The sequence below is a fragment of the Cavia porcellus genome, unplaced genomic scaffold (assembly GCF_034190915.1).
Source record: "Cavia porcellus strain 051 isolate PalLab524CR breed Dunkin Hartley unplaced genomic scaffold, mCavPor4.1 scaffold_2, whole genome shotgun sequence".
Classification (NCBI taxonomy): Eukaryota; Metazoa; Chordata; class Mammalia; order Rodentia; family Caviidae; genus Cavia; species Cavia porcellus.
In genome coordinates, this window is record NW_026947485.1 from 120,873,597 (window position 1) to 120,890,186 (window position 16,590).

A 16,590-nucleotide genomic window follows, 5' to 3' on the forward strand; every position below is an offset into this window, starting at 1 on the left:
CACATGTAAATATTGCATTACATCTCTGATGTGAGATACCAAAAGTGTACATAAAGACCAAAGTGTATAAAAGGTGTAGTGAAACAGGAAGAATTTGTACAAAAGAAAGGGGAACTAGAGAGGGAGAGGGGAAAAGGAAGGAAGAGGATAAAAAATTTTTTTTTTTTTTTTTTTGTCCTTTTCCTTTTTATCGGTACCGGGGATCGAACTCACGACTGCCTGCTTCCAAGGCAGGTGCTTATGCCGCTGAGCTAAATCCCCAGCCCCAAGGATAAAAATCTTAATTTTATGCTGAATTTTAAGAAGTTTGTCAACTGGGGAGAAATGAAAAGAACATTTACTCAATCTGCTGTGTCAGAGGTAATGGACATAAAACACATAACCATTCTGGTAAGAGGGGTTCCAGGAGGGAAGAGTAGCAAATGACATAGTGTTTATCAAAGTTATTAATTTTATTGCTATTACTTCAAGGCACAAAGGTGACAGTCTAGTGTTACTCGTATAAAAACACACAATGTTTTTGTCAAACAGGACATTGTTTTATGTCTCATTGCTGTTTTTGTTTGTTTAGAGCAGAATATATTTATTGAGAGAAAGAAAGCTTCTGTCTGAGAGAGGGAGGCAGAAGGGGTCCCAGTGGGCTGCCAAAGACTCTTGTCTTTTCTAGGGACTTTATAGAGAAAAACCACAAGATCAGGCAGGTGCAACTTGGGAAAACATGAGAACTCGCAAGGTGGACATGAGGTGGGACAGAACTATGGCCCAGTATGAGGTTGTGTTCTTTAAAACTGAAGAATGAATTTTAGGAACAACGGAGGTTAACAGCAGAATATATTTATTGAGAGCAAGGAAGCTTCTGTCGGAGAGAGAGGCTTCAGCAGGGTCCCGAGCAGGCTGCCCACATCTCACTGTTTGAGTGGACACTGCACTGTGAAGGGAGTGAAGAACACTTGTGAGCATCTCTGCACTCTTTTCAGATACTCTTTTGTTAGTATCTGAAGACGCTGTCCTGAGGTCATACAAACCACAAGGAAATGACACAGAGGCTGTGACCCCGGGAACCTGTCGTATATTCCCTATCTTGTCTTACTGATCTGCCTTACAGTTCAACACAATCTCAGGCTTCTTTTCTTAGGAACGAACCACTGAGGATAAATTTGATCAGAAAATCTCAGAACCTCAGTGGTCATTTTATTTTTACCACAAAGATTCAAGTGTAATCCAATCATTTGTTAGGAACGTCCACCAGCAGTCAGGAATGATTTTACTAGCATGTTTTCATGTAAGTTGGTAAGATTTTTAATAGACATTAAGTGCAATTTAATTTCTGAGAGGCTTTTGGAATAAACATTGGGAGAGATAGTTGCTCGATGTGTTGGTTAGATTGAGAAAGTTTCAGAGGGCATTAGGTACAAAGAGGGAGGTCCAAGAAACATCTCAACTAGCACCCTGTGGACCTGATACTTTTATGACATATTCCAGTAAAATTAGACAATGATTCATGATTAATAGTAACTCAGGAGAGCTAATCAATCACTTAAGATCACTTCTACAACAAAACAGGAATAGTTTCTTGAGAGTTCCAGACACTTTGAACTTGAAGAAGAGACTAGAAGAAACTTTACAGTAACAACAATCTAAAAATAAAATTTGTGTATATAGGAATTTCAAAAAGAATACTTGAGTTACTTCAAATATATCATAATTTGTTGTAAGAATTTTCGCACAGCTTCATTTATATTTATATCTCCAAATATTATATGATTAGGTTTTGACAAATTATATTAAGCTGAGGTGAAAATTTATTTATTACAGAATCACATATACGGTTGGTATCTGAAAGAAACTTCTTAAAAATCAACTAGCAAGATGTGTGTTCTCTTCTGAAGAGCTAAGGCTTGGAGTTAGGTCATTTATTTAAAAATGCAAGTAAAATTTATAAATTGAGAAGCCTCAGTTAAACATAGAAGTTGATCTCTGAATCAGTAACTCAAAACAAAACCCCCATATCATTATCTATAAAAATTTTAATTTTATTTTCAACACAATGAGCTCTCTGGTGTAATATCCAGTGAGCAGATCATATTCTCTGGAAGGGAAAACACTAAAAATAGTAACAATTCTGAAGACTTTCCTCACATAATGTCAGAAAAAATAAATAAATGAGAGGAAAGATGTCAATGTACTTTGCTTTGGAGACTCTGAATATGTTTTGACACAACAAAATTAGACATCCACTGGAAGGCTGGTCCTTGAATTGACAGAGAATCTGTCACCAGGAGAACGAATCGATCCCAGCATGCTGGTGACTTCACGAAGCAGCTGAAAAGCCTCGTAAATGAAGTGATGGATGGAGCTTTGCTCTGAAAACTCATACCCTGATTCATATAGAAATATCTGTTGTATTTTTATCTTGCTAAAGAAATTTGCCTTTGGCAATCACTTTATGCGAATGTTTCTAGAGCCTACCAGCCTGTCCGAGTTACTTTTGGGGTATAAAATATTCCGTCTTATTCCACAAGCCAATATGATTCATGAATAATATTAGTTTTATACAGCTGTTCTGAGATACGTTGAATATTCACAGTTTAAAAATACTCTATAACAACCAGAACACTTTATAGAACAGGTTTACCTTCATTACTGTCAAGACTAACAAATAGAAGGAAACTTTCCTGGTTTCCTCAAAATAGGAACACAAAATGCTATCTGTTATTAACCATGGTAGAGCAGTTGTCTAGCATACTTGTGGCCCTGGGTTCCATACTTAGCCCTGGAATATACCATTTTATGTTTTTGAGAATATCAGTTGAACTCGTACACTGAAGACCAAACTTACTTGCTACATAGGCCCAAATCCACACCTTGAATTATTATCTGAAACAACTGTGTGTTCATTCATTCAACAAACCTTTATGGTATGCCTGCCATGTGTCAGATATCATCCTGAGCACTGGCTTCGGTACTGACAAGCTGAAAAAGCCACACATGACAGGTGTGGCTGCAGACTTCCCGAAGCCAGCAGGTTAGCATGGAAACACTTTCTGATACCGTGTGCTAAGGCTGCTGTGAGAATTACAGAAAACACAATGGTACAGCAGCCTTCCCTTCCTACATTTCATTTCATGCCTCTTCTGTCACCTGCAGTCACACTGAGTTCAAAAGTAGAAAGGAAAATTCAGAAACCAATATGTGTGTTTTAGATGACAGTCTGTTGTAAGCAGCTGATAAAATTGTGCCCCGGCCTGTCCTAGTCATATCTTTGTCCAGTCATCCATGGGCCATTAGTCACTTAACAGCCATCTCAATCAGCAGACTGACATCCAGGTATCAAAGAGCTTGTGTCCAAGTAATCCTTGTCTTATTTCACAAAGGTCCCAAAGCTGAAGAATGCTATGAAAGAGGCAGAGGAATACAGACAGACATGCAATACAGACAGACAAATCAACCCTAGTCTTCACTGGCAATGCCGCAGGCTGTGTTGCAAAAAAGAAAGTACAGTGCTTACCTCAGTTCATGAGCTGACTTTGTGTCAGAGTTCTGGGGAAGACAGCTACATTAGTATTTGTGTGGGGAAGATGGCCACGGTTGTGTTTGTCATCTGATATGGAGTTTGTGAATACAAGCCAATTTTTGTCAAATGCTTTAGTTTGAGAACCAAATTATTTGCAAACTGAAGGGTCCATGAATTGAGGTATTGCTGTATATTCAGGGTTTAGTATGAACCTTGGTTTGGGGCATGCACTGGGGTCTTGAGATGTGCTCCAGAAGGATAAAGGTGAGGCCACTGTATAAAGGAAAGGGCTCAAATCAGATACAGGCCAGAAGACACTGGCTGACAGGACTCCCAGAGAAAGGCACTTCGGGAACGCAGCTGCAGGGGTTTGATATTTTGATCTTTTGCTGTAAGAGGAGGACAGTCATAACCAAATAAGAAGAGGCAGTGCTTGGTATGAGAAGCTAAAGAGGCTACACAGAGTGCAGTGCAGTGGAAATGGGACCAGACAGTGCAAAGATTTTCAGACCATGGTACAGAATCTGCATTTTATTACGAGACTGACAGAATGGAATAAAAGATTTAAGATAAGAAGCACAAGCACAAGCACACAAACACACACACACACACACACACACACACACACACACACACACACACATATACACACAGAAAGGATATATGTGTGTAAGAATAAGGCCAGAAACTGGAAAGACTTCTTTTGGAGAAAACCATATGAAAAAGGATGATACCTTTCTAATGATAGCGATGGTAGAAAGGGATGTTGTTTCAGGTTTTGAGGTCTTGCTTAGAAGTTGAAATCGTCAGTTCTGGCTAAGTCAGTCCTCAAGCTGGTGAGCTGGTGAGAGGCATTGGCATGAGTGGAACAGGAAGAGGAAGAAAGGCCCAGAAAGAACACTGGGAAACAGCAGGCCCGAGGAAAACAATTGTGGTGTCATACTAGCCAAATAAAAGAATCTTTAAAAGGGTATGTGGCAGGGCATGCACAGCACTGTTGGTGGCTCACGTGATGCCCACCTGCTAAGCCAATGACTTCACACAGCAGGCACTGGCACGCACAAGAATGGGGTGTGAATTTGGGTGCCGGAATGATGTACAGCAAACCCACTTTCTACCTCTGGGCACCATGATAGAAGAAAGACACGCAATTAGCTACAAAGTGTAATAGCTGACAAAAAAGGACAGCAGAGCCTGAGAAGAATACAGGTCCAGGCAGACACAAGAGAGAGGCAAGGAAAAAGCAGTTATTTCTAACTATGCAGAGAGGAAGGATAAGGGTTAGTGAAAAGACTGAAAGTTTTTCAGATTTGGCAAATCTGGCCTGATCGGAAGTAGCTCTTTTAATTCTGTTCAAGACTTGCAGCCATTCCACAAATCACCCCAGAAAAGCAGTGAGGGTGAGACTCGTGGCTGTCAAAGCGACCTCATGGAATTGAGTTTTTTGTGTTTGCCATGGAAAATGTGAAGAAATACGCACAAACTTAAAAGTACTCCATGCATAAGTACATTTCAGGAAGGCAGGTTTCAAGCATTTCCTGGAATCTTACTTCATTTACAAATTAAAAATAGATGCTGCAGAATCTATGCTCTCCTTCTGTAAACAACTCTCTTGTGAGAGTGTAGTCAAATTGCTCTATTGCTTAGCAACCACAGGTAAAGTGCTAATAAGTCAGGAGTCATGATGCTGTGCAGGTCAGTGGCAGGATTTCACTATCTTTTGGAATCATATTCTCACACTTTCAAAGCTCATAAGAACACAAGGCCTTAGAACAGATGAAAGTTAAAATGCAAATGCTCTCACAGCCAGTGAGTTAATCTATATATCATGTGAGCTCGCAAACCTGCTATGCCAACCTGACGGGTGCATCTCTAATGCCAGCATGAAAATAGCCCAGGTACAGGACTTCATAGGAATTTCTGCTTTCGCCATTCAGGTACACCGAAGAGAAAGGCACATTTAAAGCAGTGTGCATGTAATGCCTCAGATATTCATGAGAACAACAGGAAGTTCTGCAAGGAAGAGGCAAGAAGAGGTGGCGCGGAAATCTGTACCTGCAGCCACTGTGACTGGTCGTTGTGGCCAGAGGTCCAGGCATTCACTTTGCCTTGCTTGTCCAGCCGGGCCTTCCGTGGTTCCCAGGTGAACATGTCCATGTTGAGCGTCCTGAAGATGCTCGAAGCGGTGATCTGATAGTCTTGAATGTGCCCTGATTTCATTCCCAGAGGCTCTGAGCAGCCTGAAAGGAAAGGAAAAAGCTCCATGAGAAAAATAATTCATAAGCCTGAAAACTTTCTATGTTAATTTAGACTAAGCAAGAGAAGATGAAACTTCATGCTTTGCATCCCCCCCCCCCCCAAAGATAGAGCATCTAAATTCCAGGGAAAGGACTGTAACCAGAAAGAAATCTGGAGCAAAAATAGAAAAAGAAGATAGCCAATTCAGGCCACTTTGTCTGAATCTATTTTGGAAAAATTGAAAACAATACAGACAATCCAAACTGCTTTTCTTTGATAGATGATTTTGCAAAATGAAAACCATACTGAAAATGTCTCTCCCGTCTTATTACCAGAAGCCTCATAAGTGCTTCTTGGTTTTCCACAGTTTCATTGTGTCTTTTAAAAAGAGACATTTTCTCATAAAGTCTATTTGCTTTTTTTATTTGTTTTCATAATACTGCAAATGAAAATTCCCTCCATACAAAGCCGTCTTCTGAAATTGCACCTCTGTTATTTTCTAAACTGGACAGCAGTCATTGTCTAAGAAATGCTTGCTAATCTTTATCACCAATTCTGACTGTACCAACATGGACGCTTGGGGAAAGCAGGAAAATAAGACCCACTCGGTGCATAGCGTGTAGCAGGCTTGGTGCACATACAGAATGTAAACAAGTGGGTAAACAGGAAAAATAAATTCTGGCAAAAATCATCACTAGACAAATCTTTTAATATGTTCTTATATTTTAATCATCCCATCACCCCTTGTTTTTCAAATACCCTCAAAAGATGCTCAAATTTACCACATATGTTTCAAGTTTGATACAGTGCAGAATTTGGGTTCTTCTGTCTTTGAAAACCTGTGTGTGTGTGTGTGTGTGTGTGTGTGTGTGTGTGTGTGTGTGCGTGTGTGTATTTCACAGTTCCATTTATAAAGTTTATAATAAGAAGAGTGATCTTATTATAATGTTATTCAAGGACTCAGTCTTCTTTACATGAAGATTATTGTTTTTTGCTCAAGAAACTCACAAGGTAAGAAAATAAGTTTGATCATGAAAACAGTAGAGATTAAAAGTGGATTTCCACAATTCAATACTTCTCATGGTCTATTAGGTCCCCTCTAACTGGCTCTGTGGTCTTATGGCTATTGATTTTTGCCTGAGCTTTCTCATCTGTAAAATGGTGATAATACAAACTACTGCTAAAAATGTCCGATGAAATTACTTCCTTTGCAAAAGTGAAATGGACTAAGAGATGGAAGGATGGAGAGAAGTAGGGGATGGGAAGGGAATAAAGAAATCATCAAGATAGGTTATGTACATGTATCTACTTCTGATAATGAGTATAATCATTATGACTACAATTTGCTAATTTAAAAAAAAAAGACTGGAAACTATTGCTGAAAAAATTGCAGAAGACACAAACAAAAGGGAAGTTATTCTCTGTTAAAATGCCTTAATATTTTTAAAAATTACGGGCACAGTTAGCATTCAGGAAGTTTTAGATAGTTTTATTATATCATAAAACTGACTCCAAAAAAGGAAGCAGGATTAAGTCACCAAAGTATCAGCATATCAGTGAGCAGCCACAGATATCTTACGATGGGGATAATTACTAAAAGAGGGCCTACTGAAGCCAAGGAGGTCAGATGGGTGGTTTAGTACTCTTCACTTATGATTCTTAACTATGGTGCATTTTTGCTGTTCTGTTTTCTTGCTTCTTGAGGCTGGTCCCTATTTTGCCTTCACCCCCAACCCCCACATGGGACATTTTTTCTTTGGGAATATGACAAAAGATGTCAGAGAAGATTGTCATCTTCTCACGCTTTCTTGAGAAGATACATCTGCCAACCCCATGACAAATAAATATAGCTGTCAAGGCTAAGTGTGAAGTTTGAGCGAGAAAGCAGCTGTGTGTATCTCTAGGATTGTAGGCTGGTGCTAAGGCATAGGGGTGTATCCATGGGTAGTTCTAAGGGAACAGGCTTTGTCTGAATTAGGGATGGATGTCCCTCCCTGGTTCCCCGAGTCCCTTTTTCCTACCCTCTCCTCACTATCCCCAAGTCTTTCTATAACTTTGCTTCATTTGTGGAAGAGATGTAAGAAAAAAGAAGACAGTTATTCCTTTGCTTCTGTAACCTAACACAATATTGCATAGAAGAACATTCTAGAATGTTCTGGATCACTCCTGCTTTATCATTTCATACCCATTCCATCGTGCAGTGCTTTAGGAAGAAATGCTAGTAACCACTTGTTCAAAGAATGGGTTTTACTCTTCTAATTATTGTTTTGTTCTGCTTCCTTCAAAATATTGTAAGTTGTGTCTCAGATGACTTAAAAATGTTCTAAGTGTCTAGGAAGAAATTACTTGCTGATCTAGTCAGGCTTAAAAAGCTTATGTCAGTTCCCTGAAAACAATAAAGAATCTCAGCCTGTATAATGTTGTATTCAGCTTCAGGAAATAGTTTGGAACAGGTTCACGATTTCCATTGTTACAGTGAACTCTTCCCATTGCCTCACATCTCAATTTTTCCTTGTCATATGCAGTATTTCTTGTATTTAAATTAATTAAGTCCAATGTGGACAGCAACTGAACAAATTGATTATTTTTATCGTGCAACTCTCTTAGCTTTGAAAAACAACCATTGAGAAATATTCTCTGCATGTAAGTTGAAAATCAATTTGCAGGGTTGGGAGATAGCACATTGCTTGTTCTTGAGAAGATAAAATCTGTAAATTGTCAGGTGTACCCTCTTGTGGGACTCGAAAGGAAAATATATTTACACCTCAGGGGTGTAGCTGTGCCGTGCCTGGGAGACTGACGTTCATGAATCAAAAGACTGAAAAACTCGTGATAGCGATGGTGAGCAGCTAAAACCAGAGGGCTGACAGCAGATCTCATCATGCTGTGGCTTCTTTTGATTGCTTTATGATGAATGGCTTGAGGATGAGAGTGGCCTGTGGTGTGTAGTGACATGCAAAGCAATTGTTGTACGGCCATCATTCTTCTCAGATTCACTCTCAGTCAATAAACTGGTTCCAAGGACCAAAAGAAGGGAGATCTCTCTATTTGGGTAGAGAATAGTGCTAACACTGGGTATGTTTGCTTCCTAAAACATACCAAAGTGGAATGAAAATATGAGTCTTAAAAATAGACTCACCCATCTGACTAAACCACTACTGTATCTTTAAATAGGTTCTCTAAGATTATTTTTAATACTGCTTATTTATTTGAATACCCTTTTTTCTAGGTCAATCAAAGGAGGAAATCAGATATATAATAGTTTACCCTATGAATCCAAATCTCCCAGATGCCTCTTTGCAAGGACCTCACCTATTTAAGAGGCATTGCTGTAAGTTTAACGAAGGTGTTTTACGTATTTTGAGGTTACGCTAAAAAACAAAAAGTGCGAACACTTTAAAAAAAAAGTGTGACAGTTCTGTTTTCCCCATAGTTTTTGAATAAAATAACCTCAGGCTTTGACAAAGATAGGCAAAATTTGATACCAGAAATACAAGAACTACCAAAAATGTCAGTGTGAAACAGCTAAAGAAAATTGTCTATTTATTTCACACTAAAATGGGACCACTGTGAGATCGACATATTGAGTCTTCATCTTTGTACCTGGTATTGATGCTCCTGGAGGCCAGGAATTATTTAACTTGGAGTCCTCTGATAGATTACCCTTGAGCTGAGTAACCGCTATTTGTACAACAAGCAGGTTTCTAGCTAAGAGTGACCAAGAATGAGTTATAGTAGCAATCTTGGTATTGAAATATTGCTCTCTAGGGAGGCAAGATGAATTTGTAAGTTTCACAAAAGTCTAAAAATGAAAAGCACCCAGTTCTTAGGTTAGATGGACAAAGACACAGCTTGCTTTCTGGATCAGAGAGCTGAAAGGCAAGAGGTCAGGCCGACTCCAGATTTTACTGAGATTTTTATCAAAACATATAAATCATAGGTACTACTCCAAACAAAGAGACATATCTAACTCTAATAGGTTTCTCATGAGAGTTCCTTGCACTGGCTTTGACCACCCAGTACAGTACATGACTCTTTCTAAACTAATTCTATTTTTTAAAAATTAATTAGAGAAAAAAAGTAAAACAGAAAAAAGGGTAGAAATAATAGAGAATTTTTTAAACAAATGAGTAAGAAATAACCAGTCAAAAAAAAAATAACAGTAAGAAATCACTAATTGATAAATTACAGATTTCTCTAGTACAAAATATAATAATGTAAGTTAATTCTATTCTGCAGCATGTCTTACTATTTATTTATTCTATATGTAAACAACAATGCGCTATTTCTCACTGAACCGTACCCCACACATTTTGGAACAAAAACGCATTTTTGTGGGTGTAGAAACCCCAGGTTCGGGGCAAACCCCACACAAGCACTCTCCTGGTTTTCTTTAAAGACCTCTCAGATACAGAAGGTATGAGGCTCACCTGACAGCTCACAGCCCAGCAGCTCCATCCGCAGAGTGCAGTGCCTCCGACACACCTGGGGGTAGAGTCTCACGTACTGAGCTTTGATGGGCGGTGTGAAGGAGTTGGCATAGGGGGTGTTGTTGTCCACGTTCCCATGGAACACCTGTGTCAAGACATAAGCCAGATCTCTGCACTATGAGTTAGCACAGCTCTGTACTTTGTTCATAATTCGCCCTATGCCTTTTCTCAAAATACTTGAAAGATTATATTCAATAATTTGGGGGCCTGTAGTACTTAAGGAAAGCCTTCATCATCACCAATGGACACAAAGCCCACAGATGAAATTCTAATTAAAGCTGTAAAGCACTCTGGCCTATGGCCTAATCTACACTTCACTACGATGAACTTAGCAGTTTGGTGAGAGAATTCTTCAGAGTCAGGGAAATCCTTTTCTGTTATTTGGAGAAGGAAATCTTAAATCCTTCAACTTAATAAGTTTCTCTATTTTGTAGGTCAGTACTCCAACTTTTATTTTGGTAGGGAAAATTTTTCACTTGTGCTTCCAGGTCACTCTGTTCCTAATACTATGATTAGGTAGATGTATGATGTCTGAGGGTCTGATTGGTCAGGATTCACAATCAAACCCAGATATTGGGATAAGAGACTTACAATCCTTATATTTATTATCCAGCGAAAAATTAGGTTTCCTTCTAAAAAAAGTACTAAAATGGGTCAAATGTTATAATTTAAACCTTTTTCTTATTATAACTTTTATATAAATTAGTAAACAGAAAATCTTATCTAAATTTACTTAAGGAGTTAGTTTTGAAAACCTTTTAGTTAGTTTTGAAAACCAAATTTTTGTTTGCTTTGGCATGGGGTTGATCTGCATTCATGATATTTTTAAAATTAACACTTTTAGGAAGAATTAATTTTAAAATTCTGAGTATCATAAGAAAACAAAAAAGATATTCCATATTACATGCATTTCCTCTAAAATATATTTTCTGCTAAATGACAATATTTTTCTAACACGAAGCATAGAAACATATATACATATCTATCACTTTGTGTTTTTCTAGTTTTCAGCAAAATGCTTTCAATCAATAGTTATTTGATGAAAGAGAGGACTGGTGTACATGTAAGCAATAAAGATAAAATTGAAAGCTGACTGTTAATGTAAGCCCTGTCGCGCACTGAGATTCCACTATTTTATGACACAGTAGTTTATAGGGACATCAATTAACAATCTATAAAGTCTTAAAAATGGATGCTGTGATACATTTTTTACTTAGAGAAACCCCTATACCCTTCATTCTAGTAGCTGGATTTTAACACAATAATAGAGCAACAGAAACATTTCCGCACAAGTGTCTTCTGCGGGCCCAACTGTCATGGGCGGGGTCCTCTGTCCAGGGGGTGTTTTCCAGTCTTACCTTGTCCTCACTGGTTCCTTTTGCTTTGTACATGGCCCAGGTCTTCCCATCGTTACTGTAGGCGATTTTGTAGGACTTTATGTACTCCGGGCTCCCAATCCTCTTGGCCCCTTGGGTAATCACCCCAGTAACTCTCATTTTCCTTTGTAGATTTATCTGAAGAGACAAAACATAATGAACCGTAGGCATTATGGGTACGAATACTGGCAGTTTCTACAGGGTAATGGAACATTTTTATTTATCAATATAGAATTTAGATAACATTAAAAGCCAATCCTGACTCTGGGTTCTCTTTTCAGATAATGCATCAAACAGGCATCCATTACCTTCAAATATATATATATAATGGAATGCTTTTTAAAAATAAAAGTGATGTTTGTAAACGAGTTTTGAAAAGTGCACTCTGTCCTCTAGGGTAGAAGTATAGGCGGTACTTGGTTGTTAAGCAGGTGTATCTTGGTGTACTAAAAACCTTAATAAACCAGCTAATGGGCACATTCTCAGTATAAAACCTCAGTATTGTTACTATAAAATTTTAATGTCAGTGTGATTGTTAATGGATCTCAATTTGTTTCAAGAAATTTCCTCTTAAAACAAAACATGAAAATCTCACTAAGTTCTTTGCACACTAGAATGAAAATTGGTAAAGACAATAAAGACCATAAAAATAAAAATAGTGCTTTTGGTCCCAGGGTGTTTATCTTGCAATTTCTGCTGTGTTTTGTGGTAATGTTCAAGCTGGACTCTTCCCTTCTCACCTGGTAGTTGCCTTTCTCTGTGTTCTGTCCCATGGATACTTTCTAACGGGGACTTCCTCCATTTCAAATCAATTTTTGACAGTTTGCTAAGGGAGTTCTAGACATCTGATAACATTTAAAATATTTTCTCATATGTAAGTAGGTATCTCTTTTTGATATGTATAATGATTAAAATAAATGCTACCAGGCAAAAATGCTTTTTTTTTATTTTCACAGGGTAAACATTGAAATCTGTTTCAGTGACTTTAAAAGGCCTGGGGATGTCTGCATGTAAAGAGTAGAAAGGTACTTTTCACTGTGCTTGATAGGGTGCAGTAATGCATCCTTCTTCACCAACATGTAACAGAAGGACTTAAATGTCTCATGTGTACTACTAACTTACTCATTTAGAGACTGTTTTCCAGAGAAAAACCAGATACACGCTGACTTCTGGCAAGTAACTAGGATTTTCCATTCCGCTGTGACTTTGAGAGTCTGTATATGAAATTGTGGAGGAAACCAGCCACTCAGTAATCAAGTCCTGAGTCTCAAATCCTCATCTTTCCTCTCTGAGCTTGAGTTTCCTCCCCAATTGCTGCTCCTGAGTGACTTCCAGTCCTCCTTGTGTGTGGAGACAGCCTGAAACTGGATGAACTGAGCTGCGGAGACAGAGACAGGGTGCCTGGAGCCTCCAGCTACCAAGCGCCACGCCCTCCTCCACTCCTACTGTTCCAACACAGACCTTAAGAACATTTTTGTTTGGAAACCCTGGGTTTGGGCTGGGGATGTAGCTAAGCAGCATAAGTGCCTGCCTCGCAAGTGCAAGGTTCTAAGTTGCATGCCTGGCATGTGTATGCACGCGCGTGTGTGCATGCACACACACACACACACACACACACAAATCTGGGTTGATAGTCAACTTTTTCTCCAATAATGCCAGGCGCATTGACTAAAATATTCAGCATTGATCTTGTTTTATTTCATGCTCAGTTACCAGAATATTAGTGATATGAACAGATTATTAAGTCTCTTTGGGAGGCCATGTGTGTGCCATGTATGTGAATCCTCCTTATTTAGTATTTGTTTGTATTTATCTTACTTAATCCTCTAATGATCCATTTCAAAGTCCTCAGTGTGGTACAGGGTACTCCTGAAAGGTACTTTATTCCATATGCCAGGTAAATTAGCACAGAGATATAGAAGAACATCTTTCCAGCAGCCTGTGTGTAGCAGGGGATAGTTTTTATCATGTTTTCTTCTATTTTGAAAGCCAAATTCCACATTTTAGCAGATTCTTTTTTTCAATTATCTTTTATCACATTTCAATTATCTTGTTTATACCTCTTGGAGACAGACAAATTATCTTTGCTAAAATTTTGGCTGATGAGCTATACACTGATTTTCTAAAGCTTTAAGTATGCACCTACAACAGGAAACAAAATCTGAGTTTCTGTTTTCCTCGATTCATTAGAAATTATGTCTTAAGAGATTCATATTTGCTGTCATATTTAGAAGTTCTCAGTGTACTGAGCTCTAGGTAGTAAGCAGTCATCCAACTTGAGTTGCTCTGCTTTTATTACAGACTTTTCATTAAATATCCCTGCTTTCATAAAATAAAAAGGACAAGGAAAAATGCTTTACAGAATACAGATTCTGGGATCACTAAGTTTTAGTAATTACTAAGGTCCAGAGCTTGATTTCTTGTGTGTGTATCATGAGTAAGCTTACATAATAAGAGATTCCATATGAAACGCCTAACAGTTCACCTTTGAGATTATACTCAAATTTAATACCACAAGTCTAAGTCACTGTGTAAAATGAGCTCTGCCTTTGAGGAAAGCTACAGCACAGTTGTGGAAATGAGTCCTCAGCAAACACATGCAAGCAATCCCCAACCACTCAATTCCAACATTATTTTTGATCGCATATAAAAACAAGAGCCAAGGGCTGGGGATTTAGCTCAGTAGTGTAACCTCCTACCTGGCAAGTGTGAGATTATGAGTTTGATCCCCAGTACCGTCACAGGAGCCACCATGTTAAGGTCTGCAGGGAGTTGCACTGGCAGTTCCTAAGTTATTCCAGGAGGTTCACTGCTGGCTGGCCATGAAATGTGTTTCCATTTAGGTTTTGTATTCTAAAGAAATTGTCTCACTGGGAGGTAGGTACTGATTTTTAAGAACAAAGGCATATTCTGAGCATTTTGAGCAAATTATGTTCCTCAAGGAACATAGGAAGAAAAGGCGTGTGGATTTAACTTTCCTTCAACCTAGGCAGAGGTTGGCAGAAAGTAGAAAAGACAGTGGGATTCTAGGCTTGGTTCTCTCATTTCCTCCCCTACCTATGCATCTTGGCCAATTTATCCAAGCTTTTTGAAGGCCAATGTCCTCTCTTGTGAAAGAGAGGTAAAAATTGTGATACATAAAAATTTTAACGATGTCTGCCTCCTAGAAAATCCTTAAAATGTTTGATTTTCAAGTTTTTTGTATGTGTTTGTTTTTAAGTAATAAGGAAGATTCTTGCATGTGTGAGCACTTAGCCACTTAATATTAAGGAGTTTGGATTTGGAGAGGTGTATTTATAAAGGGTGATTATCATAATAACCATATGAAGACAACTTTGTAAACAACTTCCAGAGCTATATGCTAATAAGGCATTTAGAGCTTCAGTAATTAAGTGTGCACGTATAAATCTAACCATTAGCTTCAAAATGCTGAGGAGAAGAGAAAATTAATGGGTCCTTGAGAAGGTGGGAAGCAGCATGGGCCAGTAGCTCTGTTGCCTGAATCTAAAGCTGAGCTACTTCACTGCAAGAAACTGCCAAGGCGCTGAAAGTTAGTAAACACACACACACACACACACACACACACACACACACACACAGACACACACACACATGTGCACGCATGTGCAAACACAATGATAATAATAACTGCAGGATCCCTCAGTGTAATGGGAGTTTTCAGATGCTAGTGCATGCTCATGAGTCTGGAGGGTGGTGCAGGGATCTCTAAGGGCTGATGATGGGCCCCAGGCCTGGGAGGAACCTTCTAAATGTGGCATTCCTCATCTTCACTTTTCCTTATCCAGGCTCAACGCCACCCAGCCAGTATGAGAAACTGAGGACCCAGGGTGGCACGGGAAGCTTTAGTCACTAGCAGGCTCCACGTCCCACCCTGAGCACACCACCGCCCTAGCTGAAGGATTTGAGAGTTGAAATCATGAAGGAGGTGCTAGGAAGAGCAGCGTCTTCCTGCAAGAGGTGCCCTCCACTGAACCCCAACTGAATGCCCTAGAGTAGCTTAGGGGAGGGCTTGCATTTCAACCACTGCTCTAGGTAAGACATCCACAGCAAATTCCCTAGGAAACTGGAACACCTTTGTCAAAAGAGAAGAGAGAGACAGAGAGAGAGAGAGAAGAAAGAAATGGAAAGTAAACTGATAACTAATGCTAAACAAACAAGCAAATAAACAAAAATAATTTAAGCCAACTAAGATGTTAATATATTATTAAAAATTGTAAAAAAATACAGAGATTAAAAAAAATAAAGTAGGAACAAGTACACAGTAAGAAGCAAGTGGAGATACTGGTATGAAATATGGAACTCTGAGGACACAGTTCACAATGGGATGGTTTTAATTCCACAGTAACAAAGAGACATAGCTTCAGAATAAACCAGGGAGCAACTAGACACAATTATATGACACTTTACAGACGGCAAGACAATGAGGTACAGAAATCGCCCAGGCTGGCAAATGATACAACAATCTACACTGAAAATCAAAGAGAAGCACAAAATGGTGAAAACTAATTAAAAACTTTTCTGCAGCTTTACTTCATATATGATCGACTTAATACTACTGTATGCTGGCAATTACCAACTAAGGAATAATATAAATAATTAAAACTGTGTGAAAATAGAACATGTAGTGACAGATAAATAGAACAGGATAGAATATACCAAACACATTGGGTATGTAAATAATTTCACATATTAAATAAATGATATTTAAGTTGGGGGAGAAGAAATATAATACTGACTTGAGATAATTTGGTAAAAATCTTAAGTAAAATTTAGATCAATATCTGTCTCCTTATCTCAGATCACATTCCCAATAAATTGAACATTAAATGATTTTTTAAAAGAACCTATAGTCATTACAGCACTATAAAGAAATAAAAATAATTGCTAAGATGGAAATAGCTTTTTATTTTACAACATAAGTTTTTAAAATGATAAGAAACTAACAAAAAGT

The 16,590-nt window shown here is 38.4% G+C and overlaps 1 protein-coding gene across 6 annotated transcripts in view; it reads right to left on the reverse strand.

Annotated features, from left to right (window-relative positions):
- The window catches only part of Edil3 (EGF like repeats and discoidin domains 3), a 409,108-nt gene that overhangs the window by 102,346 nt on the left and 290,172 nt on the right, over window positions 1–16,590 (reverse strand). For 5 of the 6 annotated variants that reach the window (XM_013143611.3, XM_063245305.1, XM_003479468.5 and 2 more), the window contains 3 exons: window positions 11,601–11,756; window positions 10,183–10,327; window positions 5,570–5,754 (listed from right to left, as the gene is read on the reverse strand). In XM_013143611.3, the coding sequence (XP_012999065.1) occupies window positions 5,570–5,754; window positions 10,183–10,327; window positions 11,601–11,756 (486 nt within the window). Of the gene's footprint in view, window positions 1–818; window positions 929–5,569; window positions 5,755–10,182; window positions 10,328–11,600; window positions 11,757–16,590 lie in introns of those variants that run through there. The other variant, XM_063245306.1, reaches the window with a different exon arrangement.